The sequence below is a fragment of the Cavia porcellus genome, unplaced genomic scaffold, assembly GCF_034190915.1.
Source record: "Cavia porcellus strain 051 isolate PalLab524CR breed Dunkin Hartley unplaced genomic scaffold, mCavPor4.1 scaffold_12, whole genome shotgun sequence".
In the NCBI taxonomy this organism is placed as follows: Eukaryota; Metazoa; Chordata; class Mammalia; order Rodentia; family Caviidae; genus Cavia; species Cavia porcellus.
Genome location: NW_026947495.1, coordinates 58,891,643 through 58,919,276, shown reverse-complemented (window position 1 = coordinate 58,919,276; position 27,634 = coordinate 58,891,643). Strand labels below are relative to the sequence as shown.

General features: G+C 39.3%; 1 protein-coding gene across 1 annotated transcript in view; it reads right to left on the bottom strand.

The window, feature by feature from the left end:
• Gorasp2 (golgi reassembly stacking protein 2) overlaps positions 1-27,214 on the bottom strand; it is a 30,866-nt gene extending 3,652 nt beyond the window's left edge. The window contains exons 1-8 of the mRNA XM_003478631.5: positions 27,009-27,214; positions 11,931-12,011; positions 10,109-10,312; positions 9,528-9,614; positions 8,435-8,565; positions 6,870-7,002; positions 4,289-4,412; positions 561-647 (exon numbers count right to left, since the gene is read on the bottom strand). Coding sequence (XP_003478679.1) covers positions 561-647; positions 4,289-4,412; positions 6,870-7,002; positions 8,435-8,565; positions 9,528-9,614; positions 10,109-10,312; positions 11,931-12,011; positions 27,009-27,071 — 910 coding nt within the window. The 5' untranslated portion in view covers positions 27,072-27,214. The remainder of the gene's footprint in view (positions 1-560; positions 648-4,288; positions 4,413-6,869; positions 7,003-8,434; positions 8,566-9,527; positions 9,615-10,108; positions 10,313-11,930; positions 12,012-27,008) is intronic.
• Between the last annotated feature and the right edge of the window lie 420 nt (positions 27,215-27,634).

The window sequence follows — 27,634 nt, the reverse complement described above, 5'->3', positions numbered from 1 at the left end:
ACACTAATCCCAACAGCCAAGATGGAGTACAAAAGAGGCAGAAAGATGCTGCCAAGGTTCCATTGTTGGTTTTGCTGTCTTCTGCTGCCATGAACTGTTCTCTGCAAAGCCACCCTGTCTGGGATCCAGCTGATTACAGAGTGAAACCTCTACAAACTGTGAGCTAAATAAACCTGTTTTCTCCTAACTTTGGGTATATTTTGGGTATATTTTGGGTATATCAGCAACAAGAAAATTAAGTAAGACACAGCTACTGAAGACCCAAATAAGGAACACTCTCCTCCAGGATATTCAATGATCAGCACCCAAGAAGTTCCAACAAAGGAGTTGCAGGATGGGCTGCCGCACACTCATTCCTCGCTCAGGCAGCCTTGGGAGAATGGGGTTGGGGCTGTGCTGCACGGTAGCTGGGACAGGAACTGGAGGCTGCAGCTAACTAGCTGCTAATTAACATCTCTGTTTCCTTGCTGATTAAGACACAAAAAGTCACTACTCAGGTGTCTGAGACAATTTCAGACACAAACATTATCAGGACTCACATCTGTGTGCTCTGCGCTTACCTGGTAATGTAGTAGCTGGGTTCACTGGTGGCACAGAAGCGAGGGACTGGCTTACTTGCGGCGGCAAGAATGGCACTGTTGGTACACCTAAAATAAAAGCATAAAATTAAAAAAAAATTTCTAACATGCTCAGTCATTAAAGACACAGTCTTTGGGACGCTCCTCAGCCCCTCCCCAAATGGCCAGGTCTGCTTTGGTTCCCACTTGTGACTGCATTCCTGGATATGCGCCTGTCTTCAGATTGATCCACTTCTCTGATACCAAAGCAAAGACCTTAACTACAGCCCGGGGATGGGGGGCAGGGTAGGCCAGCCTGAACTACACAGTGAGACCCCACCTAATGAAACAAACCAACCAACAAATAAAAAGGGTGGAGGACTGTGCAGCTTCATACCCCCAAGCTGAATTCATTTCACAAGAAGACTGCACCCAATTCAAGCATGGCTGGATTAGGAAACTATCCTAAAAAACAGGAAATAGCCACTCTTCTAGGCTCCTGAACTAAGGGGCCCTGTAAACTCAGGGTTGCTGGGGAACCATCCTCTGCTCCTGACGGTGAAGGCTGGGCTGTGAAAGAGACAATGACCTAGATACCTGAGGGAGATCCCTAGGGAGACAATGACCTAGATACCTGCTGCTTCCTCTGGCTTTGCCTCTGTGATTCTCCTGTGTGGGGTTGGTGACAGGAGGTTACATCCTCCAGGCACCAGGGACCCTTGGGATGCCATTTGATAAAAGATGGATATATCTATCCAATTTATTGCCTGCTCTAAACTGGGAGGTCTTCTGATGTCAGAACAACAGTAACACAGCAAGCACTCTTAACCTGAAAACCCCAACATCTGAGATGCTCTCAAGACTAAAAGTGGAAAACTCCACACTTGACCTAATGTGATGAGTAGAGGTCCAAACACAGATGCACTAAAATTACTGTGTAAAATTCCCTTCAGACTATGTGTGTATACAGTGTAGATGAAACACAAATGTATTTTACCTTTAGACTTGGATCCCATCCCCAGGCATCCCCAGCATCTTACTATGCTATTTGCTTAGAAACAGGAACATGTGGTCCCCCAAAACTCCAGTTTTACAGGGTCAAATAAACACTTCTCAAGCATTTCAAGTAAGGGCACCCAAACATCACAGCACCCTTACAGATGTCTTAGAGAGCTGCTTAGATGTGATAGCAGAAAAGACTGTGTCTGCAGAAAGAACTGTGCATATTCAAAACCACATTTTTACTTTTGTAGGAACTGGAGGTTTGGGGGGAAAAGCCTGACTAATATAGGCAAGGGCACCATGGACCCCAGAATGCATAACTTCAAATATCAGAACAAATGCAAAGCTCCTAAACTACACACAACTTTCTTTTTTCTTGGTTGTACTGGTTGCTACTGATGTCAAAACCTCAGGGCCTTTGCACTGAGTTACATCCTTAGATCTGTTATTTTTTCCTTTAAGACAGGTTCTGACTAACTCACTAAATCAACTAGGCTGGGTTGGAATTTACAACCCTCAGCTTCACCCTCCCAGAGATCGGGATTACATACACCCAGATGAAACTCAAACATTTTTTGAGGGAAGCTCTCTGCTTTTATCAGATTTTCAAAAAAGTGGGATGGATGGTTGATGTATTCATTCCAAGTTTGAGGGATACCTACTATATATTAGACATTGTACTAGGCACTGAAGCTCTTTTATAGCATGAAGGAGCAGAAATCACCACCTTTATGAAATTTACATTCTAATGAGCAGGAAAAGGAAAGAAGACAGATTATTAAATAAAGTAAAATCTATAGCATGTAAAATACATGCTCTGAAGAAAAATCAAGCAAGGAAGGTGGACAGGAAGTGGGAGGGGGCATCGAAAAGGTCAGTGTTTAATGTTATTTACAAATGCATCTTTGTTTTCTGAAAATTTCATAATCAAAAACTTGAAAATCTACAAAGAAGTTTTTTTTTTTTTTTTTGTCTTTTTCCTTTTTATCGGTACCAGGGATCAAACTCACGACTGCCTGCTTGCAAGGCAGGCGCTTATGCCGCTGAGCTAAATCCCCAGCCCCTACAAAGAAGTTTAAAAAGCAAACACTACCATATCCCCACAGTTACTGCTTGGGCTACTTTGCAAGCAACATAAATTATATAATTAAAAGTGAAGATGGAAAAATAAATGTCTAACAAAAACTTGTTCCTCACATCATGATGCTAGAATAGTTTAGTCTTTGAGGACTAATTTACTCAAAAGGGAAGATGTCAATTTCTTTTAGTTTCCTGTAATTATTGCTTTGTTTACATTTTGGTCTTTAATATTTAAGAGACCTTTCCCTGACAATGTAAATACCAGAGGCTTCAGTGCATTGTGGGTAAGAGGATGCCAAGTGTAACTACAAGGTAATGCAAGAAGACTAAAAATGCACCAGAAACCAGAGACATCAGCTCTGTCCTATCATTGAAAGAACTATTATCACATGGCATCTGCAACACTCTTACTTTAAAACAGGTAAGAATTATTCTACTACACGATGGCTTACTGCCTTGGGAAGTATCCCAGCCTATGTTTTCCAGGTTTGTTCAGGAATAAAGTAGAAGGTTATTTGATGGGATGTTATATGAATACTTTCATATAAAAAGGACTCACACACAGTTTGAATGAAACAAACTTTAAGATGTCTTCCAACACTGTCTATGATAACCAATGATACTAATATTTGATTCCACCTATAAGGTGTTTTAAAACTAGACTGTAGTAAAAATCAGAGTTGTACACTTGCAGTGAGTTAATTTCAGGGTCTACAAAATATAGCATACCTCAATAGAGTTGGGCAGGAAACCAGCAAAGAAAGGGTAGGGAGGTTACATCTCCATTCTGAAAATTGGTGAACCTGGGTCACAGGGGTTTATTATACTATTTCATCATTGCTGTGTATGTTTGAAATTTTAAATTTTACCTAAGAAAATATACTTCTGGAAAAAATAATTCCAAGACCCTGAAAAGAGCTAGGACTTAAAATTAGGGAACCAACTTTAACATACACGCTGCTCATTTTACTACTGCTTCTTGGTGGTCTATTTGAAGTCCCTTCCAGAACAAAACAGGCTATAAGCAAATTCTGAGCACAAATATTTAAGAGTTCAAACTGCCAGATATGACGGTGCTGCTCATCTGTAATAGCAGCACTGGGGAGGCTGAGACAGGAAAATTGCTGCAGGTCAGAGGCCATCCTGGCCTACACAGGGAGTTCAAGGCCAGCCTGAACTGCATAATGAGAATCTGTCCCAACAACAACAAAAATTAAGAAGAAAAAAAAAAGAATGAAAACAAAAAAGGACTATCAGGAAGAACAAAAAATAAAGGTGAGCACTAGAAATATGTCCCATGAGTAAGACTGAGCCCCTAGGAAAGGAGTCCCTGCTTACTTCTGCAAGCCCCCTACCCAAGAGTCAAGAAACCAGCAAAGAGAGCTGTTAGGGAACTCAAGGCAGAGGCCCCACTCCGTACACTGCATGGTCCGAAGGAGGCCCAGGCCTAATTACGCAGAGAGCAGATTTAAATGCTGGCCCTGTGTGGATGAGCACGGTGATGTACTACCAGGTTTCAGAGGCAGGGCCGTGTGTCAACCAGCGCATACTTACAGCTTTCAAGGCACACAGCTGTTACTTTGTAAAATTCTATGTAAGAATGTCATGCAAGAGGAAGTAGCCTGAAAACAGTAAATATTTCTCCATACCTGTACTGAGAACATTACTGACAGCTGGTGGAGTTGAGCTAATGGAAAGTCCAGACAGACCCTGTTCAACTCCTGTAGTTCCTGGTGGTGACAAAGATGGGGGGTTGACTGAGGACAGCTGGACCTTCCAGAAAAGGAGGAAAAACAGAAAGTTACTTAAAATAGGGCTGGGGATTTAGCTCAGTAACTTAAGTGTCTGTCCGGCAAGCGCAAGGTAGTAAGTTCAATCCCCATTAAAAGAAGAAAGTTACTTAAAACAGTATACAACTCATGGTTTCCCCCCTGTGTGTCACATGCACACTTGGACCGGACACTAGCTATCCGAGGGTTCCCCGGCATCTTTACCTCCAGGCACTGCTCGCTAGCACTGACACACAGCTGGAGCCATGTGCAGAAAGATCCTCTATTGCTCCACTTTCCTGCAGTGGACAGAGCTCCCAGCCCCAGTTATATATACTGACACAGGAGACATTCTACTCCTTCCTTCCTATCACCCAAAAATCATTTTATTTCAACCCTTAAACACCACTGCTTTCCTTTTAGAATTCTCAGTTAATTGCTTAAAAAAACAAAACAAAACAATCCTTTCATTGATCATGGAAGGAAGCAGCATGAAGTCTTAATACAATGATACATTTCTTAAAGATTCTCAGAATTTCTGTTGCCTGTGGTGGTGCATGTTTATGATCCTAGCAGAGGCCGGAACACGGGTGAGTTTGAGGGCAGCCTCGGTTACACAGTGAATTGAAGCCCAGCCTGAACTACACAGCAGGTCCTTGTCTCAAAAAAAGGAAAAGAAAGGAAAGGAGCAGGGAAGGGCAGAGGAGGGGAGGGGAGGGCAGGAAAGACGATTTTCTGTGAGTCACTGCCATACATGGGCAAAGGGGAGGACAACCAGACTCCAGCCCCCCTGAGTGCATGCACTGGGAGATAAGGAGCGCCAAGATTCCTCCCCACCCCCCACAGGAGCTATAAGCTGATCAGAGAAACACAGGCTGAGATAATCGCTATTGAAGTGTTCAGTGTTTTGTTAACTTTGCAGGCCTAAAGCCGAAAGCTGGTTAAATCATCTATTTAGAGGGTAATGATTTGCAGTACAGCATCTATGGGGATTTCCTTTTGAAGGTGGTAGCATGCTAATTCCCTATTACCTTGTTTGGAAGTCCTGTGTCATTTTCATTGTTCTGTTTTGTTTGGTTTGATTCTGTTTCATCTTGTTGATTTTGCTGTATCTGATGGCATGGGCAGTTATTTCAAAGATAACAAGATAAATCATGGTAGCTATTTTAGATTTACTATTAGCTTGTTTTGAGGTCCTTATTGTGCTCACTGTTTTGTGTTTTTATTGGTTCTATTCTGTTCTGTTTTGCTTGATTTTCCTATGTCTGATGGTATGGGCAGCTGTTTTGAAAACAAGAGGCATTATGGTAGCCATCGCTGATTTTCTATCTTGTTAACAGTGTTTTGAAAACACTGTTTTGTTTTGCTAGGTTTTATTCTCTTCAAAATAAAAAAAATTTTTAAAAATTAAAAAAAAGGAAAAGAAGAGAATTCTCATGATTTCTAAGCTCCTGGATTCATTAGCCCTTTTCTCATCAGTGAGTAACTGCTCTTGGACTCTATGGATGGCGCTGTCACTTCTGAACACTCTAACTGCTTCAGTGCCCTGGGCTGTGTTCCACCAGCGCCTCTGTTCTGCCTTTCCCGAGCTGGGTTTCTTCTCCAGTCTTCTCAGGGGTCCACTGGGCGGGAGAGCTGGTGGCAGAGTCGGAGCAGTAGCTCCACTGCCTCTGGAGCTGAACTCACAGTGTGGATGGGAGTGAGGAGCGGTGAGGCTGCTTGACAGCTTCACCGCCTCAGTGTTCGGGATGACCAAACTGTGTGCCACGAAATGACAGTGGCAGCAGACCCACCTTCACATCTTCTTATTGGGTTTTAGTAGTTTCTTTTTGCTTTTCACTTAGTAGTGCAGACAAGAGTATCTGTCCTGGGATGCTGTTGGAGGAACTCAGAAACGGCCCAACAGTGGGCTCTCCTAGCCTCTCCTTGAGGCTTCCCGGATCAGTGGGCACTGCCACCTTCCCCTGATGCTCTCTATATATACTGCATCACCTGTCACTTGGTGTTCGCTCCCCATCAAGTCTCTAGAATGGCTTTTGCCAGGCCATCTTTCCACTCCTGCCACCTAATTTCCCAGCAGCAGTACCTGATCCTTTTTTTCAGGTGTCACCTTCTGACCTTCTGAGCTGCTTAACTGAGTCTCCTTTCACTGCACATCTGTTTTCAAGAATCTAAACTTAGTCCTCAAACCCAAACAGGCCCAAGGCCTTTCAACAATTTTTGTCAACATTCACTAGGGTTAGTTAGCCTCTCTGTTCACTATTTCCAAGTCTGTGTCACTTCCCCTGTGCTCTTTCTAAAACCCACATCCATATCTAAATTCTACCTGGAAACTTTCCAGAAAACTCAGATTCAACGTGAAGGCCAATACTGAACCATCCCATGCCCCATCTCCATGCTACCATGGTATGCACCAATACATTTGGCTTGTTTTGGTGGAACCACCAGGCAGTCATCTTACCTCTGTAAACCCATCTTTAAGAGGAGTGACAGGTGTACCAGTCATTTGCCCCGGAAGAGAAATCTTCTTTCCTTCTTCAAACGGCCGTGTAGGTATTCGATGCAAATAACCATATCCAATGCCACACCCTAGGCTATAAAAACACTTTTTTCTTAAAGGTATCATTACCAATCTCAGCTTGCATTTCTTTGAGGTTTTGAAATAACCAAACATATATACATCTATTCTTTTAAATAATAAAGTTATCTTTATTTAAAAACAGGTCGCCACTGTCTGCCTTATTTAATGCAGCCTGCTTCTCTCTACCACAGATACCATTTGTACTCTTTCATTGCTCGGTAAGCATTTATCACTACCTAATATGCTAGATATTATTTATTTACTGTCCATTTCCTTCAATAAAATGCTGAGGCCAGCAGGGTCACAGACCTTGGTCATTTATTGCCTTACAATTCCTGGCACCTGCCTGCCACTTAAGTCATTTGTGGGATGGATGATACATTGAGGAGCTCTGAGCACTTTTTCAGGATGGTATCATTTGCACATTCTGATAGTTCTATTTCAGAATGTGACATAAAGCAGCCATGCATATTTAATCCAGATTTCTTCTAATTCATCCTCCTACTGCTATCAGAGGCATTTTTCTTAAAAGATGTGATCACACTGCTTCCTCACATTCCACTCCCCTTCTTTCCTCTGCGGAATTACTTCTCTGTCCTTGTGTGCAGTGCTGGCGGAACTGGCAATTAAGCTGACTGCCGTGCCCACGGGAGCAGCTCATGATCAAAGCCAGGCCAATCAACTTTTCTTGCCCAGGGCTGCAAATCTTAAAAAGGAACTGGAAAAATCACAAAAATGGCTTCCTCCCTTCTATAAAATGCTGACAGAACTGTCCATTAGCGCTTCTCTAAATTCCTAGAGGTATTCTGTGTCCTGCTCTTTCCGTATCTGGTTCTTTAGCTGTCTCCTTCACGATATAAGCTAATCCATATCAATAAGTTTCTGTCTCCTTAAGATAGTGACAGCTGGTTTCTACTGTGTGTGACCAAAGAATGCCTACTGATACACTCCAAATATAATATAACCTCCCAAGCACGTTCAAATACCTGTCCATGGTATTTAAGGCTCTCCACAATTAGGTTTCAAGTATGCATTCAAGTATGGATGCATATGGCTGTAATTCTAGCTACTCTGGAGGCTGAGGCAGGAAGATCCTACATTTTGATGTCAGCCTGGACAATTTAGTAAGACCCTAAGTTTAATAAAAAGTTCTGGGGATGTGGCTCAGTGGTGGAAAATGCTTGGGTTCCATACCCAGTACTGCCTCCCCCCATTATTGATTTCAATATGTTTTTTAAAAAAATTTTATTTATTTCTTTAGGACCAGGGATCAAACTCATGACCTCATGTTTGCCAGGCAGGCACTTATGCCACTGAGCTAAATCCCCAGCCCCAATTTTTTTTTTTAAAGAATATTACAATAAATAATATTTCATGACAAAAGCAATCAATATTCACAACTGACAGGTTTAGGCAGTCATAACAGTCTCAAATAACCAGCATACCTGCCTTCTCCACCCCATGCAGAATTTGGTGTAATAATCACTTCTCGACAATTATCGGTGTCCGTATTGTACACATAAAGCTTCAGCGGCTTTGCTTCATGGGTTTCAATAAGGCTGAACAAATCTTCAGACTGTGGAAGCATTACAGTGTAAGTGTTTTTAAGGTACTGTACTTCAGAAAAGTGAGTCACAAACCTGGCCACTATCAGTACTTTTCTGGGCAACATCTTTTAGAAATTTGACTTCTGGAGGCTGGGGATTTAGCTCAGTGGCATAAGCACCTGCCTTGCAAGCAGGCAGTCGTGAGTTCGATCCCCGGTACCGATAAAAAAGAAAAAGACAAAAAAAAAAAAAAAAAAGAAATTTGACTTCTGGGCCCTTGAGCCCTTCCCTAGACTAATGCTCCACATGTGTGTTTAAATACTCAATACAAGCAAGGCCTTTAGGTGCAAGGCCCTTAGCTCTAGTCTATGAGGTCTAGCTGACATTCTTACTAAATAAAACTCTCCTACCCCAAGCTTTGCTTTATTTCCATTATTAAAATCCGAGCACTTTATTTTTCTTTCAGTTTTGACTTAATCATGTATACTTCCACAAGTTAACAGAGGAGGAAAAGAATCTAACAGTTGAGATAATTTTGTCACTTTAAGAAGCAAAAAGGGCAAAAGAAAATGAAATCAATGATCAAAATGAAGATTTGATTTAGTCTTGATATGTCTAACAGACTTCTGTATATTACACACAAAATTTGTACAACTGCCACACAGTATGTTTTTCCCACAGTCACAACCAAGTATGTCTCAGAAGTTCCACTTAACACAAAGCTTAAGCTAGCCTGATGAGCAAAAACCACGATTTCAACCCTTCATACAAAGAACCTGATTTCAAACATCAATGAGAAAGCCAGGTATAGTGCAGTATGCCTCTAACTCCAGCACTTGGGAGGCTAAAGAGAAGGATTACTGCAAATTTGAGGCCAGCCTGGCCTGCATAATGAGCTCAAGGCCAGCCTGAACTACATAGCAAGACCCTGTCTCAAAAACAAACCCATCAATGAGAAAATGTTGAACAATTATCAATGAATACTGATTACCTCATTCATGACTGTATCAGCTCCAATGATATAATCACTGTGAGGTCTAAGACCTGCCAGTGCTGCAGGAGAATTTGATTCCACTTCCTAGGATGATATCAAAACATGCCCCCAAATTAATAAATACATACACATATGGATATGGATATTTATATCTATACCTACCTATTCTTCCAATTCTTAATTATAGTGATTTTAAAAAAATCCCTAAATTTCTATTGTACTGTCAGATGTAAAAACTACAGAATATATATATTTAAAACTTCCAAGCATAAAAACCATGTATCATATAATACTGCAAATACTTCTATAGCTATTTGCCTTAACCTTTTTCTAATGAGAAAAATATTAGAAAAAGAATTCTTAGACTTCTGTATTTGCTTCTCTTATTAAAGGTTTTTAAAAATTTAATCTACATTTGAAAAGCAATGAATGCTGATTTTAGAAACTAAACAATAATCTCCAGCCTAATAATAATCAACCTTACAATGTCCCCCCCGCCATCCCAGAGATGACCACTGTTACAGCTCTCCCTACACTGCCTCGTACAATGCAAGTAACTGCCCCTGATCAGTACCTACCAACACGTGCCAAACATTTTCATTTGCCCCGTCGAAGCTGCAGAAACGAATGCTCACACCCAGTAAGCCCTGGCCACCCCACATATTGCTTGGTGTGACTGACGTCTCTCGCAACTCCAGGGTTTTGCTGCTATAGATGAGCATTTTTACAGGCTTTTCAACATTTGCTTTCAGTAGATCCTTAAGAGTGTCATTGTCTTTATTCTGTGGACAAATAGAAATTATATTCCTAATAAATAAAAACTTAATGTTCACTATTTTTAGCACAAGCATCCTATGCTAAAAGAGTAGTATTAATCTATAAGAGTAATATTCTTTTAGGGATATTAATAATCAGCATAGAAAGATTCACAGCTGAGCATGGTGGTATACTTCTATCGTCTTAACGTTCTAGGAAACTGAGGCAAGAGGGTCCCAAGTCTGAGTCCAGCCTGACCAACTTAGGGAAACTCTGTCATAAAAATAAAAAAGGGCTGGGTTTGATTCCCAGCACCACACACATACACACACCAACATTTATATACACAACAACTCAAACTGACCTTTCTTCCAGTAGCTGACTATGGATTTTACAACCCAACATTATTTAGGGTGACCAAGGGCTTCAGTGACTGAACACATAATATTCCTTAAGAAGCCTTTAAATAAATTTAAAAATTAAAAAAATATTGCTAAATTTACTCATTTTCTCCTTTAAATGTAGGGATGGTTTCCTATGCTACTAATTTGAAATGTTAATGTTTATGTCATACTATTTTTTCACATACTTGTATATACATTTTATAGGAATAGTCACAAGATTTAAGAGCATAAAACTATTTCTAAAATATATTGTGCCAATGTATATAATCTATTATTATGTAACTCTTTCTTGTCTATATTTATTTTGGGGAGATCTGATCATTTATATACTTATTTCTTTTTCTTTTTTTAAAAACAAAATTAGATATAGATCAGTATGCAACAAATATATTATTTTACATCGATAACTGTATTTTTCTCTGCAAATGCTTCAGAAATGGAATTATAACAGATCTTTTAACTAAGTATCTTCAAATAAATGAATATTTGAAAAAAAAAAGTGATGTTACTACCAAAATTGGAATAACTTTGATTTTTAAAACTAATAGATTTTGGACTCTACTTGTAAATATATACTTTTATTACTTATTAGGAACAAGAAAGAAAAGCAAATGGGTACATAATATTAAATATTTCATTACATATATGAATAAAAGCCATTATTTCAGAGATGTTGGTTAGTAATGGATAAAAACTTAAAACTTTTTTATAAAAATAAGCTAACTTAGTAACTAGTGTCACAGGAATTTCCTTTGTCAAGATTACATGATTTCTTTCCTATAGGACTTTCTTATGGGTAGCTGAAAAATATTTATAAAAAGTGGCTTTAATTCTGTACTGAAAAAATTATGTACCATGAAACTTAGCTCTAAGAAGTAAAATGACACTTTACTAATTCATCTGTCTTCAAGCTGCAAGAGTCTGACATCTTTAAAAACAATTTTTCTCGTCCTAATTATTTCTTCTCTTTATAAAAACTAAACACTTACATATAAAGTGAAAGTTTTTAGGGATTCTTCTCCTCTAAGATAATCACCAAACTACTAAATGTAATATAGTACTACAGATTTGATACCTTAATGTTTACTAATACATTATTACAGTATTTCTAAAAGCTAGCATCATATGCTATGTATTTGTAACTCATTAATAAAAATCTGTCAAACATAATCCAAAAAGGAACACTGGTAAAAGATTATGAAGTACTACAGACAAAATTACAAAAAAAAAATGGACTTACTAATCTTGAACCATTAATAGAAACAATAAAGTCAAAGAAAGGCTCCAATCCAGCTCTGTGTCCTGGGGAATTTTCTTGGACCTGTAAAAACAAAATACCAAAAATGGAAAATGCAAAATAACTTAAAAGTAAACACTGCTCAAGCAAAAAGTAGAAACTGTAAGCTAAATTTTAAAATAGTAGCTATTCATGTTCAGTAAAAATGGACTAATTTCATTGATAGTAAAACATTGGCACAAGGTAATTTTCTAACTTCTCTTTATCTTTTCCCAGATAATGGTCCTTCTAGCTCCCTAAATTTTACCTGTTCTTTAAGTTTACTTTCTGTATGAGGTTTTCTTTTTTGTCTATAAATCTATTTCCATACCACTTTCTCCCTTTTGGCAGCGGTGGTGGAGAGAGAGTGTGTGTGTGTATGTATATGTGTGTGTGTGTGTGTGTGTGATCGTAGTCATTGGCAGATTTAATGGTAAACGGTTAATCATTACAACTGAGTGACACATGTATTCTTGAACTAGTAGACTAGCAAGGCACCATGCAGCTACACGGATAGGAACTATATCAAGACAGTTACAATGTGTTTGCGGAACAGGCAAGAAGAGGTGGGGAGATGGACACGCAGCTGTCCAGTCACTGTACACAAAATCAAACAGGCTATCAAGACATGACGACATGTCATGTCTAAGAGGAAGATATGATACAGATTCAAACTGTGACCTTCCCTAAATTTACACAGTATTAGGACTTAGAAATAGAAATATGGCCAGTAAAGCCTAAAAGTGAATCAAATCTACTTTGTATATTTTTCAACAAAATATTTTTACAATGCTCTAAAGAATTTTTATTCTGCTTGATATAATTTAAGCAATATCAAAACTCTCCTACAAAGATTCATTTACATATGAAGCTGTAGCTATTTACACAATAATAAATCATTTTACCGCTTTCAAAATGAACACAGGTTGTTTCCAGAATACATTCTTAATACCAATGCCAATCAGAACTGTTAATTCCTGGATTAATATTACCTTTTATAATAACTTACTTTAAGCCAAATTATACTATCACTGCTCTTAAAGAATAATAGACCTCTCTAGTCATAGCAATTAAATTTGCTTTGGTTTTTACCTAAAACTCTTGATCTGCTTTGTGCAATTTTTCCTGCAAAACAGACAAAATTCTTCTTATAAACTAAGTTAAATATCAAATGCACCCATAAAGGTACTAGTTCTAATAAATTAATTAGAATATATTGCTTAGTTTCTTAATACTAAGTTTTTTGTTTCAGTTTTTTTTTGGTACCAGGGATTGAACTCATGACCTTATGCTTGCCAGGCAGGTGCTTATGCCACTGAGCTAAATCCCCAGCCCCACTAAGTTTTTCTTTTTTCTTTCTTTCTTTCCTTCTGGTTTTTTTGTTTGTTTGGTTTTTTTTTTTTTTTTTGACATCAGGAATCAAACTCACTTGCACTTGCCAGGCAGGTGCTTGTGCCACCAGCACCAATACTTCGTTTTTCTTAAATGGGGGATATTTCCTAGTCTATGTGTTACACACACACACACACACATACACACACACACACACACACACACACACACACACACACACACACAGAGTCTAGAACCCAAAGTAACAGAGCTTTCATTGATAGAAATTCTGAAAGTTAAATAGTACCTGCCTAGAGCTATTATAGGAAAAGAGAAGTCAAGTTACAGCTGTCAGGGAAGAGTTGCACTACTAGGTGTAAAAGGTCTGGCCATCTTGAGGCTATCAGTTAGCTCTGAAAGCCTCAGGTGTGAAAGAGCAGACAAGGCACAGATCCCTAGGTGCCGCCAGAGAGCTCCACATCTCATTATTTAATTAAACCTGAATGTCTCCAAATAACACTTTATAATAGCACTTTATTTAGAATGTAACAAGTTTATCGATCAACCCTGGACTTCACTGCTGCTGCTAAAAGTTCACTTTTTTTGGGGGGGGTATATATATATATATATATACACACACACACATATATAAACATATGTATATATGCATACACACACACATATATGTATAGTACCAGGAATCGGAACTCATGACCCCACACTTGCCAGGCAGGTGCTTAGGGTTTCACTATATGGTGAAACTGACCTTGAACTCACTTTGTAGCCAAGGTGGCCTTAAACTCCCAGCAATCCTCCTGGCTCAGCTTCCTGGATGCTGGGATTACAGTAGAGCGCTGCCATGTCTGGGTAAGATAGCATTTTTGTAATGTCATTGCCAGCTTAGAAAGCTGACCCTAGGTACTGATTTTTATCATGTACTGTCCCAGTATAAAGTTTAAACTACTTGTTTTAACCCTCAGAAGTATTATTCCTGTAACTCAAAAAGATTCAATAGTTAATTTTAAATTCTAAAATAAGTAAACTTAAATCATCCTTCCTCCAACTGTTTTTCCATTTCACTTGCTACCAACCTTGATTACCTTTGTTTCTAATGGTCCCTGAAACTAATTTTTTCCTCAAATTCACTTATATCATTATTACGCACATTAATGAAAAGTAAATATATTAATTACCTCTAGGAAACTAGCAGAGGGAGCCCTAGAAAATACTCTTTTTGGCATTACCACACTTTTTAAAGAATTTTTATTTATTAATTTTTTTTTATCGGTACTGGGGAGCGAACTCATGACTGTGTGCTTGCTAGGTAGGCACATAAAGCCGCTGAGCTAAATCCCCAGCCCCAGCATTAGTACACTTACAGGAAATTTCCTATACTTCATAGTATGGAAAATAAAGTATATAGCACACCACACCATCTACACAGCTACGTTTCTTTTGCAAGATTATCCCCTGACAAGAGCCTTTTAGGTACTCAATTCCCCTGGCATCAGATTACTACTTCAATGCCTTCCATGTCCTGTAAGATCTCTCGATGGTTAATCTATCTTCTGCAGCCTTTAAACTTCTTAATGTCTGTAGGTACTTGGCTTCCTAGGCATTTAACATGCATTACGGGGCCAGGTAGCACAGCAATTTAAAATGAACAGGTTACATTTAAAATTTAGAAATCTTTACGATATTATAATAAAAATGTACAGTGAGGTGATAGTTTTGGAGTAGACTGATTTGGTTTTAAACTAATTAGCTGTGTGAGCTTGGGAAAGTTTACCTCTCTGGATCTCCAGTTCATCATTTACAAGTCAGGCATAATGTCATCTACTTTATGAGAATATTGTAGTTTCAGTGATTAAAGTTTGTGAAGGTCTAGCTAATTGAAAAGCCTACTGTAGGTGCCCCTACAGATCTTAAATTTGGTTTTCTATCTCTGCAACCAATAACTAAGACTATATTTTTAACCAACAAATACCTGGATACTAGGTTATTTTTTTTTAACTGTTTTTAAATATCTCTTACTCTTTTGGTTTTGTTTGTTGAGACAGGGTCTTACTATGTAGTTCAGGTTGGCCTTGAACTCAGTATGTACGCAGTCCAAGGTGGCCCTCAATTTGTGGTGATACTCCTGTCTCAATTTCCCAAGTGCTGGAATTATAGGCATGCGTCACTATGCTCTTACTCTTTTAAAAAAAGAAAATATGTATAAAAGTTGATAAACTGCACTGTATTAAAACTAAAATTTCTGATCATGAAAAGGAGATAAGCAATTAGAAACTAAGAGATATGTATCTGACAAGGCATCTGTCTCAGAGCAAATCTTGAATTACTGCAAGTTAATAATCATAGACAAGATGGGGCTGGAGCGTTAGTTCAGTGGCTTAAGCACTTACCTGGTAAGTGCAAGGTTGTGAGTTTGATTTCCGGTACCAAAAAACAAACACACAAACAAACAAAAAAAGAATCATAGACAAGTTGGGCATGGTATTGCATTCTTATATCCTTCAAGGAGGCCGAGGCAGGAAATGGCACATTTTGAGCCCTGCCTGGGCAACTTAGTGACTTAGCAAAACCCTGCCTCAAAATAAAAAATGAGAAAGGGCTGGGGAGGTAGCTCAGCTTCAAGGCCCTCAGTAGCAAAATAAATAAAACCACAACGAGATACTATTATCCACTAGAATGTCAAAAATAAAGAACAACAACATGAGAAACTAAAACCTTCATGCACTGCTGGTGGGAATGTGAACCGCAGTAGCTGTTGTCAGAACAGCCTGGCAGGTGGTCAAAATGTTAAACATGAAGTTAGCACATGACTCAGCTCTGCTGAGTGCTCCCATCACAGAACCAAGAGAAATAAAAATACATTCCACACAAAACATGCACAAATTTTAGAACAGCATTGTGCGTAAAGTCAACTAATGAATGCATAAAAAAAGTTATATCCATAAAAGTGAAAAGTACTTTATTGATGTACTATGACATAAATGAACCTTCAAAACAAGTTAACTGAAAGAAGCCAGTCAATCACAAAAGACTATGTAAGTATTGTGTGATTTTATTTATAGGAATTGTGCAGAATAGAGAAATCTATAGGGGTTGCGCATGGATGAAGGGGAGTTTCTTCCAGTGGGTATGGCTTTTTTGGAGTAACTTATAAAGCACTGGAATTGGTAGTGGTAGCTGTACGATTTTGTAAATGTACTAAAAACATACCAAACTATGTACTTTTAAGACTGAATTTTATAGTATGCAAATTCTATCACAAAAAAACCGCTAAAAAAAAGAGAGTCAATGGGTCAAAATTTTAGCAGATACTGAACTTGAGGATAGCAAGTGACCAATAACTATGAAAATGTTTAACTGTAATGGACATCAAGGAAATGTAAACTAACACCAAAATGTAATAACACTAGACACCTATCTGAATGTGGCACACATATTTAACTCCAGCTTTTCAGGCAACAGAGGCAGGAGGATCTCAAGATCATGGCTAGCCTGAAGAATTTAGCAGAGCTGTTTCAATAAGAAAAGAACCGGGAGGGGCTGGAGGTTTAGCTCAGCGGCATAAGCGCATGCCTTGCAAGCAGGCAGTCATGAGTTCGATCCCCGGTACCCATAAAAAGGAAAAAGACAAAAAAAGAAAAGAAGCCAGATAAAAATGAAATGTAGATATATTATATGGTTCCATATATATTACATGGTTCCATTTATATAAAGTCCAAGAATAGGACACACTAAGTGAATGCTTCTAGTGTTTGTGAATGGAAGTAAAGAAAAGGAGTGAGATTTCGGTTACAGAAGTAACCATGTGTAAAGATTGTCAAACCTTTACAATGGGAACCTAAAAAGGTTTAAGATAGGCTCTATCTAAAAGTAGTTATGTTGGTGGCACATGCCTATACTACCAGCACTTAGGAGGCTGAGGCAACCTGAGCTACAAAGTGAGTTCAAGGCCAGCCTGAACTACACGGTGAGACTGTCTTAAAAATAAATAAATAAATAAATAAATAAATAAGTAAATGCTCCTTTATTTGTTTATTTATTTACTTGTCTTTTTGAGACAGGAGCTCACTATGCAATTCGGGCTGGCCTTGAACTGACTTTGTAGCGCAGGCTGGTCTCAAATTTGCAAGGATCTTCCTGCGTCAGCCTCCCACACAGTGGGATTACAGCTGTGTGTCACCATCTGTGGCTTGAAGACACATCAGGACCACTGTTGGGCGCTGTTTATATTTACATAATTTAGCTATCTGATTTCCAAGCCACCAACAGTCAAAAGAACTGAAAGAGAAAAAATTGCTAAAAAAAAGTGAATACCCACTGTGAGCTTATATAAACAGAAGATGTAACTGTGATAATGTCTTATAAGACATACAAAGATAAAAACCTCTGAAACTGAGTTGCTGGTAGATCATTTTGATGAAAATGTTCAGTATGTGTGAAGTTCAACAAGGTAGCCACTAGTCACATTTGACTACAAGCACTGGAACTGTGGCTAGTGTAACTAAGGAACTGAAATTTCAATGTAAATTAATTTACATTTAAGTTAAAACAGTCACCTCTGGCTAGAGGTCCTGGATTGGACAACACAAGTCAACATGATAGTCTACACAATTTGTATTTCAACACAGAACATCAATTGATGGTCATAATGACAATAAAGACACAAGGAGGCTAAATTATAGTAGGTCCCTATCTACGCTGGGAAAAACATTTTAAACAAAGATTATCAAGAAACTAGAATGAAGTGACACACTGTGATTCCAACTATATGCCATTCTGGAAAAGCTCAAACTATGGAAACAGGAAAAACATCAGTGGTTGCTGGGGCTTGTGGTGCTGGAGAGACGACCAAGCTGTGTGTGGAAACGCAAAGCAGTCAGACCTCTGTGTACGGTATGCAATGGTGGGCACATGTCACAGGCCCCAACGCACAGAATGTGTAACACCAAGAGCGAAACCTAAGCTCAAAAGACTGTAAATGATGGACCTTGGATGATAAGGATGTGACGCAGGTTCATCAAAACCAACAAATGTACCAACCACTCTGTGAGAGTGCTGGTCACAGGAGGCTGTACATTTATTTGGTGAGGAGGCATATCGGACATCTCTGAACCTTCTGCTCAATTTTCCTGTGACCTTAAAAGTGTTCTGGAGGGGCTGGGGATTTCGCTCAGCAGCATAAGCGCCTGCCTTGCAAGCAGGCAGTCGTGAGTTCGATCCCTGGTACCGATAAAAAAGAAAAAAACAAAAACAAAAAAAACTGTTCTGGAAAAGTAAAGTCTATTAAAAAGAGTTTTCACATATAGCTTTATGTTGTTAGACAGTTTCACTATGTAGCCCAGGCTGACCTTGAACTCGAGGAGATCTTCCCCAAGTGCTGGGATTACAGGTATGCACCACCAGGCTCAATATGTTTGATACTTAAAGGAGTAAACACACAGTTATAAAGAAAAATCTATTTCCAAACCGCTGTGAAAGCTCCAAAATGCATTTTGATAGAGCACTTTCTCTAATTATGCTCAGGCCACATGATTTAAATAATTAATAACAATAAAGCTGATGAACATACTTAAGGCAAGTAAACTTATAAGGTAATAATTATTTTAAAAATCTTATCAAAATATAGACATGCAGGGTAGAAGTTATGAACACAGCTACTGTACCTGTAATAGTTCAAATCTTAACAGTTTGATGTCATCTTACCAAAATAAAACTCACAGCCATGACGTAAATGTTTCCCTCACTCTAGAAAAAATAGCTACAATAAACACGACAAAATCTGCTAGACAAAATTTTAACCCCTCAACAAGCAAAAATCAGAAGCTTATGATGAAAGTGTACAGTTAAAGGGGTGTGACTATTGTAATAAAGAGAAATTAGTACCAGTAATTAGAAGCTGCATTTTTCAATCACTGACTTTTCAGCAACAATCTCTACTGTTGTCATTCAACTAGTGAGAGTAGTTTCAGTAGGTCCGGAAATCAGCTTAGTGGGTCATGGTAGGATAAAGATGAAACAGATATCAGCTAAGACAAAATATCAAAAATTTATGACATAAGGGTATTTTAAATGACTTTATGGTAGTGCGTATTGATTGCAAAATAAAAATTTTTACTGTGAGCTGTAAAACAATTAAATTTAAAAAATTGTCCAAGATACCATAAAACTTTTTATTCGGTCAAGTTGTAGGTAATAAAAGCAATTACGTTTAACTATGTGTGGTGGCCCATACCCGTAATTTCAGCACTTTGGGAGGCTGAGGCAGGACAATCAATAGTTTGAGCTTGGTCTGGGAAACTCAGTGAGACTGTGGCTTGAAAAAAAAATTTAAAATGCTCAGGATGTTCTCAGTGTGGAGGCCCTGGGTTCAATTCCCAATATTGGGGGTCAGGGGAGAGAAAGCTTTTACTTTTCCCTCATCTTTTGATCCTGGATCATTAACCTTTTCATCAGAGTTAGTCTGAAAACAAAATTTTTCCCCTATAGACTGTACTGTTCTTTATTAGCTGCTTTCTGATAAATCATCTCTTTTCACGATTAAGAGGTCAAATGGTAGAATTCTACTGTGTTTGGGTCACTTCGCATCAACCTTTTCTTTCTTCTAATTCTTAGATCAGAAGTAAGGCTGACAGAGTAGGGAGAGGTACGTGGGTGGGATGGGGTTAGACATTCTCCCACTGACTTTTATGTATGTCAGGCAGAGGTACACCATCCAGTAAAGCAGCGACAGAAAATCACAAGGCTGCTTTCTGAACATTTAGAGGAAGCCAAGTAGAATGTAACTGTCTGCTTCTTGTTACTGTACCGTATCCTCTCACAGAATGTAGAAAATTCCTTTGAGTGACTACACCACTATCTCCTCTAGCTCTCAATTTAATGTTAACTCTCTCGCTTTTGCACTGTCTTTAGGAACTGCAGAAATGCTAAGTAAGACTGGAAAATAAATTTACATCAAGCAACACCTAAATGAATCACTTTGACTGTATGTATAAATCCTCATGTTACGTGTGTTTACCTCAGTAATCAAAACAACGGAAAAACACTGGCAAATGTGAGGTGATAAAAATAAAAGGCCTTTTGGGGAGAGCTCTTTTATGACTATAAGCAGGCAAGATGGCCTACTGGATTAAGATGTGCAGTAAATAACTTTGTAATAGAAGAGTTCAAGCCCCACCTGCTGAAACAGTCTTAGATTTCCTCCATAATAACCCCAAAGGCATGTTCTTCTGACACTGGTCCTAACAGATCAAGCAATCTGAAATAAATTTTAAGTTGCAGTGGCACACATGTGTAGTCCCAGATACTCAGGAGGCCGAGAAGGGACCATCACTTGATCTTAGGAAGACCCTGTGTCAAAGGAAAAAAAAATCTAATGGCAATCAAAAGGAAGTAAAAAATACATCACAATATACAACAGTTTCTTAGAAAAGATGTGAACATTAGGAAAACAATATTTTAAGAAATGCCCACTCCGAAAGAAGTCTTATAGTCTGTCTGCTCATCTTATACTCTTCAAATTTCTTAGAGAAAGAAAATTTGCTGTGTGATCTTGGTGAATCAAATTAATCTCTCTGTGCTCTTTTTTAGGTGTAAAGTGAGGAGGGTGATTAGATCTACAGATCGAGTGACTCACCATGAAATAAGTCTTCAACTCTACAATGAAGAAAATCAAAGGCAGCAGGATCATTTTAATTATAGACTTTTAGTCATTTTAACGAATGAGTGCAGTAACATCAGGGCAAGGTGATGAGAATACCGGCACTCATCTGTCTTAAAAAGCAGAAAATTACCTTAAAAATGAAGATCTTAAAAGAGTGTGTGCTTCAGTGACTATACTGCATCGTATCTGACCAAAACTGATGCTTTAAGTAGCAGCAAAGGGTTAAGTATGTCGAAGAAAAGTAGCTGCTGGTTGATTAAATGGAAACACCATGAGTGTTTTGTGTATTTATTTTTATGGTACTGGGGATTGAACTCAGGAGTGTTCTACCATTGACCTATATTCCCGGCCATCTGTGTATTTTATTTTGCCACAAGGTCTCCTTAAGTTGCCTGGAGGATTGCTGAACTTGCAATCCTCCTTCCTCAGCCTCTTGTGTACTTGGGCTTACAGGTATTCAGCACCGTGCCCAGCATAATAGTATATTTTAACTAGCATCACCACTGTAATGATTCTTAATGAGTGATACAATAATGTAAATGCTAGTAATAGTATCAACTAATATTTATGGAGTATTTCAGATTCTGTGCTAACTGCTATGCACGAGCCATCTCATTTAATCAACATGATAACCAAAGAAGTAGACAGTACTGTTTTAAAAGAGATTTAATAGCAATCAATTGTTCCCAAACTATTCTCATACATTTAACATGGTTTTCAATGGAAAAAGATGGAAGAAGCACTATTGTCCCCACTTTTCAGATAAAAAGATTGAGGTTCAGAGAAGTTCTGGGGTTGCCCAAGGAAAAATATAAAATGGAACACACATTAGAATCCAATTCTCAAGTGCAATCTCAGTGATCTACTACTCTTTCAATGTGTTCATGTTCACATGATAACATGACTCCTTATTTCTAAAAATTTGCTTGAATGATCTCTTACTGGTACTAAAAAGTGTCTGTGCGCACATGCATATGTGTGTGTGTGTGTGTGTGTGTGTGTGTGTGTGTGTGTGTGTGTAGCAGGGAGAAATGGCAGAGGAAATGAGAGAGCAAAATCCCAGCATCTTTCTTTTCATGCTGTAGTAAATTTACTTGCAATGCAAAGAGGAAAGTGTGCAATCTCCCAAAGTAATAACTGCACTTTGATTCTGAGTCCGTTTTTAGAAAACAAGTCATCTTGATAATCACTCTTCCCCAGGCAATTTACAGTCAGATTCAATGCGTATTATCAAATCTTCACAAATATTTTCCAGGTTAGATAGCTGCTAATTTTTAATAGTGAATCAATTAAAATATTAATCATTTCAGTAGAATATTAAATAAAATTTCTGATGTTTGTGGTTACCTTAAGCTCAATTCTTACAAAGATTTCAGAGGAAAATTTAAAATTACTTAAAAGCCCTGTTAGTGTCAGGCCCAGAAGGCAGTACAATGAGTGTTGTGCATTCTGCTACTTATTAAAACCATAATTAATCACAATAGTCCAGGCATTAAAGCACACCCACCATATAAAAATGAAAGTGTATATAAGCAACCTGGCACTCATTTATTCACATCCTGTCAATATAAAGAAAATTTTATGTTCAATCATACTTATGATCCTTAAAAGTACTCTAAAGTTCACATCTATTGTACTTCATGGTTTTGATAAACTGAAAAGTTTTGATCTCTACATTTTCAATGAATGTTTGTGAGTTAAACACCTTGGCCTTTTACTGAAGAGATCAATTTTGGGGGTCAGGGCAGCATCTTTAGGTGGTGTTTGTAATGCTTTTCTGAGTATAACTTTTTATTTGGAGAACATAAAAAACTCAATTGTTTACCTTTTACATATTATTTTCATAATGAGTGAGGAGGGAAGGAGCTATAGTAACATTTCTGTTTTACAAGAGGGGGCATGTGTGAAATGCTACATTAGGATAAAGATAAAATGGTGATTACCCAATATTAGGAATCTGTTTTTTCAAAATAAGTATATTAAATTAAAATTCCACTGCATGAAAATTAGTGAGGTACCATTTAAAAAAGAGCAGTTCCATCTGACATTAGATATGGTATGTTCTATTTTCTATACAAGTAATTCCACTTGTAGCCACTTAATTTTTTTGAAAGTTGCCTAGATCTCTCAGTGTTACAAGGAATGGCTCAGGAGCTAGCGGCCTCTTATTACACTGGAGATAGGTTGCATCTCAATACTACTTCCTCAAAATATCCATCACCTTCAAATTTCTCCAAGAGGAAGTTATAAGTGATTCTGATGGTTCCCATGTCCTCACACTGGTACGAATCCTAATTCCAGAATGTACTCAAGACATCTCCCATCTCAAAGGTTGTTAAGTATAGAGCAGGATTTAACTATTTTATTGTAGAAACAGGTCCTATAGTAAACATTTACGAGGATATGCATGATTTTGAAAGTGGCCTTGGATCGCAAATGCAGCTCAGTGGTATACGACTTGCCAGCACATGTGAGGCCTTGGGTTTGCTTCCAGCACAAGACGGGGGGAGCTGCAGGAATGGCTTTGTTGGGCTCATGAGAGAAATGATAACTCTAAGCAAGAATTTTGTGTTCTAAGTACTGCTGAGGTAACTATAAGGTATAACTTCTGACAAAACTGAGAAGCCCCGACTAACCCTTTTCCTGCCTTGTACTAGATGTACAGGACCTAAAGGGCAGTGGTAGTTATGGTAAATATGGAATATAACCCAATGTATAAGGGAGGCCGAAATATGTCATCTTTTTTATTGTGACAGGGTTTTGTTATGTAGGTCAGACTGGCCTTGCACTCAGTGACCTTCCTGCCTCAGCCCCCCACTCCCAGTACCCAGAGTGCCGGGATTACGGGTATGAGCCAACACCTTGGCTGTCATCTTTAAAGGGCTTCAAATTAAATTTTAAAATCTTCCAGTAGGAATTCACTTTTTAAAAATAACATTTTACAACTACACAACTAGACACAGGAAAAAGGAAACACTGCAACTTAAACAGTACTACCCTTAGATAGTGGAATTACAGATAATTTGGATTCTTATACTTTTGGCATTTATATCTAATCAAACGTTTCTACTGAATCAGCAAATAAGGTAGCAATTTACTAAAATGAAGACCATTATTTATGTAAAGCAAATATTAAAATTCAGTATTTTCAGCAAATGTATATAAGTAAAGACAAAAATATGATTTCTGCTTGTAAATATGTATTTTTAATACCAAAGGCTAGAAAACTAAATCATCAACACCAGGAGGTGCTGCTTAACCAGACTATGGAATAACAGATCACTGCAGAGCTAACTGAAAGCTCAGGCAGATCTTTATGTGCTGCTCTGGAAAGATGGCCAAGTTAGGTTACCAAATGAGAAGACCAAGGTGTGTAACAGTTGGTATCATAAGCTCCCAACAGCTACAGAAAGAATGAGAGGTAAGAGTGGGGCAAAGAGTCATTTGTATGCATAGAACACACTTAACAGGCCACACAGGAAGCTTTCCATGTTGGTTAATTACTGTTGGGATGTGGGATAAGAGAGTAAGAAACTGGGTCTACAACATGATCATAGCCACATAGAAATATGCAATGATACATAATTCAGAAAAAGGCGAGTACACTCCTGAAAGTAACTTTTGCATCTATTTCAGGGTTGCCCAATGAAGATTTTAAAAGCACAACATGATAGTAGGTATTGAAAAATAATGGAAAAATTATGGGAAAAGCTCATGAAACAACAATAAAACAGGGTCTAGGATATAGCTCAGCAGCATACTGCCTGCCTGGCAAGCACAAGGTTGTGAGTTCGATTCCTGGTACGAAAAACAAAGCAACAAAAAAACCCTACAATAAAACAGCAGTAGCCATGGGTGCCACTACAGTAACTGGTATTTCAAAATGCAGTCACAGGTTTTTACTGATAACAAGGAAATGGCCAGAGGGCTGATTATCAAAGAAAACTAACTTCTAATTAAATCAATACAGAATACATTGAATATAAGTGATTATATCCTAAAATTTCCCTGCCATATTTACTTTGGTTTACAAATTTAATAATCCAGTAGATACAACATACTCCCGAAAATCGGGAGAGTAACAAATGAAAGGAAGACATTTTTATTTTGATTTTTTTTTCCTTTTTATCAGTACTGGGAATCGAACTCAGGACTCCCTGCTTCCAAGGCAGGCGTTTATGCCGCTGAGCTAAATCTCCAGCCCCTATTTACACAGTACTTTCTCCTCTGAAAACAAAGAAGGAAATCCATTACAAAATTAAAGACGGAGAAGGTTAAAAACTCAGAAACATTCTCTCAAACTAGATGATTGTTACTGTTTTAAAGCTTCCTTTAACATAACTCTAAATACAAATTATTTCACCTTTTGCAACATTTATGTCTCAGATGCAACACCAAGACTGACCCTAGTGTGTCTAAAAACTCAGATTTATGGCTTAATAATACCTCTACATTACTAAAAACGAATTTACTGAGGTGCACCGATACAAAGCAAACACATGTCAACTTGTTTTGCATCCGAATGCCAGTAATAAAGTTATTAAACTAGTTCTTTTTGATATGTAAGGTTCTTTTCAAACGCTGATTTTTTCCCCCATTCATTAACACTAGTGTGTTTTACTGAGCTTCCCTGAGTGTATAAATTATAAAAAGACACCACAAATCCCCAAGGATTCACAGCCACAAGCAGCCACTGTGAGACTTAGCTGGCCATTAGATAACATACCACGAACAGATTACTCAAAATCAGCGCAGATACTGGAGAAAAGAAGCAATGCTGCTAATTTTCACTTCATATCTAAGATGTGGCAGTTCTCTTTCAATTTTCCCTACCAGTGACCAAATGGTTTATTTATAGTCTTCTGTTTTTTTTTCTGGGAAAAAAATTATCCACTGCAAGCAAGAGTGTAGTTTCCAGATGTATTTTTCATGGAATGGAGAAGCCAACTAGACACAATAATCCGGAAGATCAGAAAGGTGATATAACACTTATATCATTCAGACATCTGGTAATTTAAGACAAACAGGGGACCTAGGGCAAAAAATGAAGGTAGCACCAAGAGCATTCTCAGTGAAGCTGCTGTTGTCTGCGAGGCGCTCATACTTGGTGACACTCTATTACACCTCTAAATGGCGCTGCAGCCTGGGCCACTCTGCATACTTCATCCTGCTACCATTCACACAGGTGTCACTGCACACAACCATCCTCGCTACTTTTTAAAAAAGTCTCCCGGTTTCTGGTTCTACGAAAAACGCATCGCATGCTTTGCACAGCCCAGGCCCTTCACAGGTAAGGCAGATGTTTCTTCGCATCCAGGTGTCTGACGTTGCTTTCCTTTGCTCGTCCAGTATATTTTGGTAACGTTCCTCCCCATAACCTTTTACCTCAGTGGGTCTACAGCCTAATCACTTGCCCTCAGGCGTCTTAGATTACCACCGAAGTTCCCCCTCCAGGAATTGATGAAGGGGAGGGTTGGAAGGGTTTGGGGTGGCGCTGGGGAGGAAAAAGTCCCGTCAAAGTCACGTAAACTTCAGTTCGTCTAACCTACATCGAGGCCATCTCGTTTGCCATCTCCTCCTACTGGCCTTTCCGGACAGCGAGACAGCGCCGAGGCTGACACCTGACGTCGCATTCCCCGTCTCGACTGAGAGGTTTAAGGCGCTATTTCTGGGAAACCTCAAATTATTTTTATCAGCCCTTTGGGAGACGCTGTCTCCAAATCTTAACTTTGGAAGCTAAGAATCACAGAGGCAGGGAGGCCGTGCGGAGGAAGAGGAGCCTAGGCTGCCCCTTCACAGCCTCTGGCTCCTGGCCGTCCTCACACAGCCGCGGATCCCGGCCCAGGGAGCTCCGGGGGAGGGGACGGGAGCGGCTTCCCGAGTCAGCCTCGGCCAAGGCAGCGCCCGCGGCAGCCGCTCCTCCGCCGGATCCGGCCTGGCCACCCGGGCAGGAGGGGCCCGTTGGGGCCTCCGCCTCTCCGCGGCCACGTCCCGCCTCTAGTCCGCCGCTGCCGTGTCGCCGTCGGAGCCCTTACCCGCAGGACGTGGTAGCCTTCTGTGCCGCCGCCCGGGATCTCGACGCTTTGCGAAGAGCCCATGGCGGCGGGCGATCGGTGAGGCCGAGCCGGGTTCTGCTCTCCGCCCCACGCGCAGCGCCCGCTCCGCTCCTCAGCACTATACTTGGGACGTGGCACTCGCTGCTGCCTGAGAGCCGGGCCGCACAGCCCGCCGGGAGATCATCGCCCTAGCAGCCCGGCCACAGAGTCGCCTCAAACAGCGCCACCTGCTGCAAGCCACCAGCACAGACCAAAACGCGCGCGGGGCGGAACGGAAGGGCGGGGAGGAGCCTGGCGTGCTCGCGAGAAAGCGGAAATACGGTTCCTCGATTTGAACACCTTGCTACGGGACCCTGGCGTGGTCAAGATTTATATAAACGCGTTCTCACGCTCCCGAAAGAACGGTTGCTTAGTTGCAGTTCCCCCTGGTGGCCAAAGGCAAAGCAAGGGCTGTGACTGAAAAGAAAGGGAATGAATATAAAACTCATCAAGTTGCCTTTATAGGTCTTGTCCCAGGTTGTACACCTGAGGATAATGGCTCTCTGTGGGCTGAATACCACGTTGGTGAGTTCAGTTTTATAAAGGGAACGTTTGCTTTATAAAAC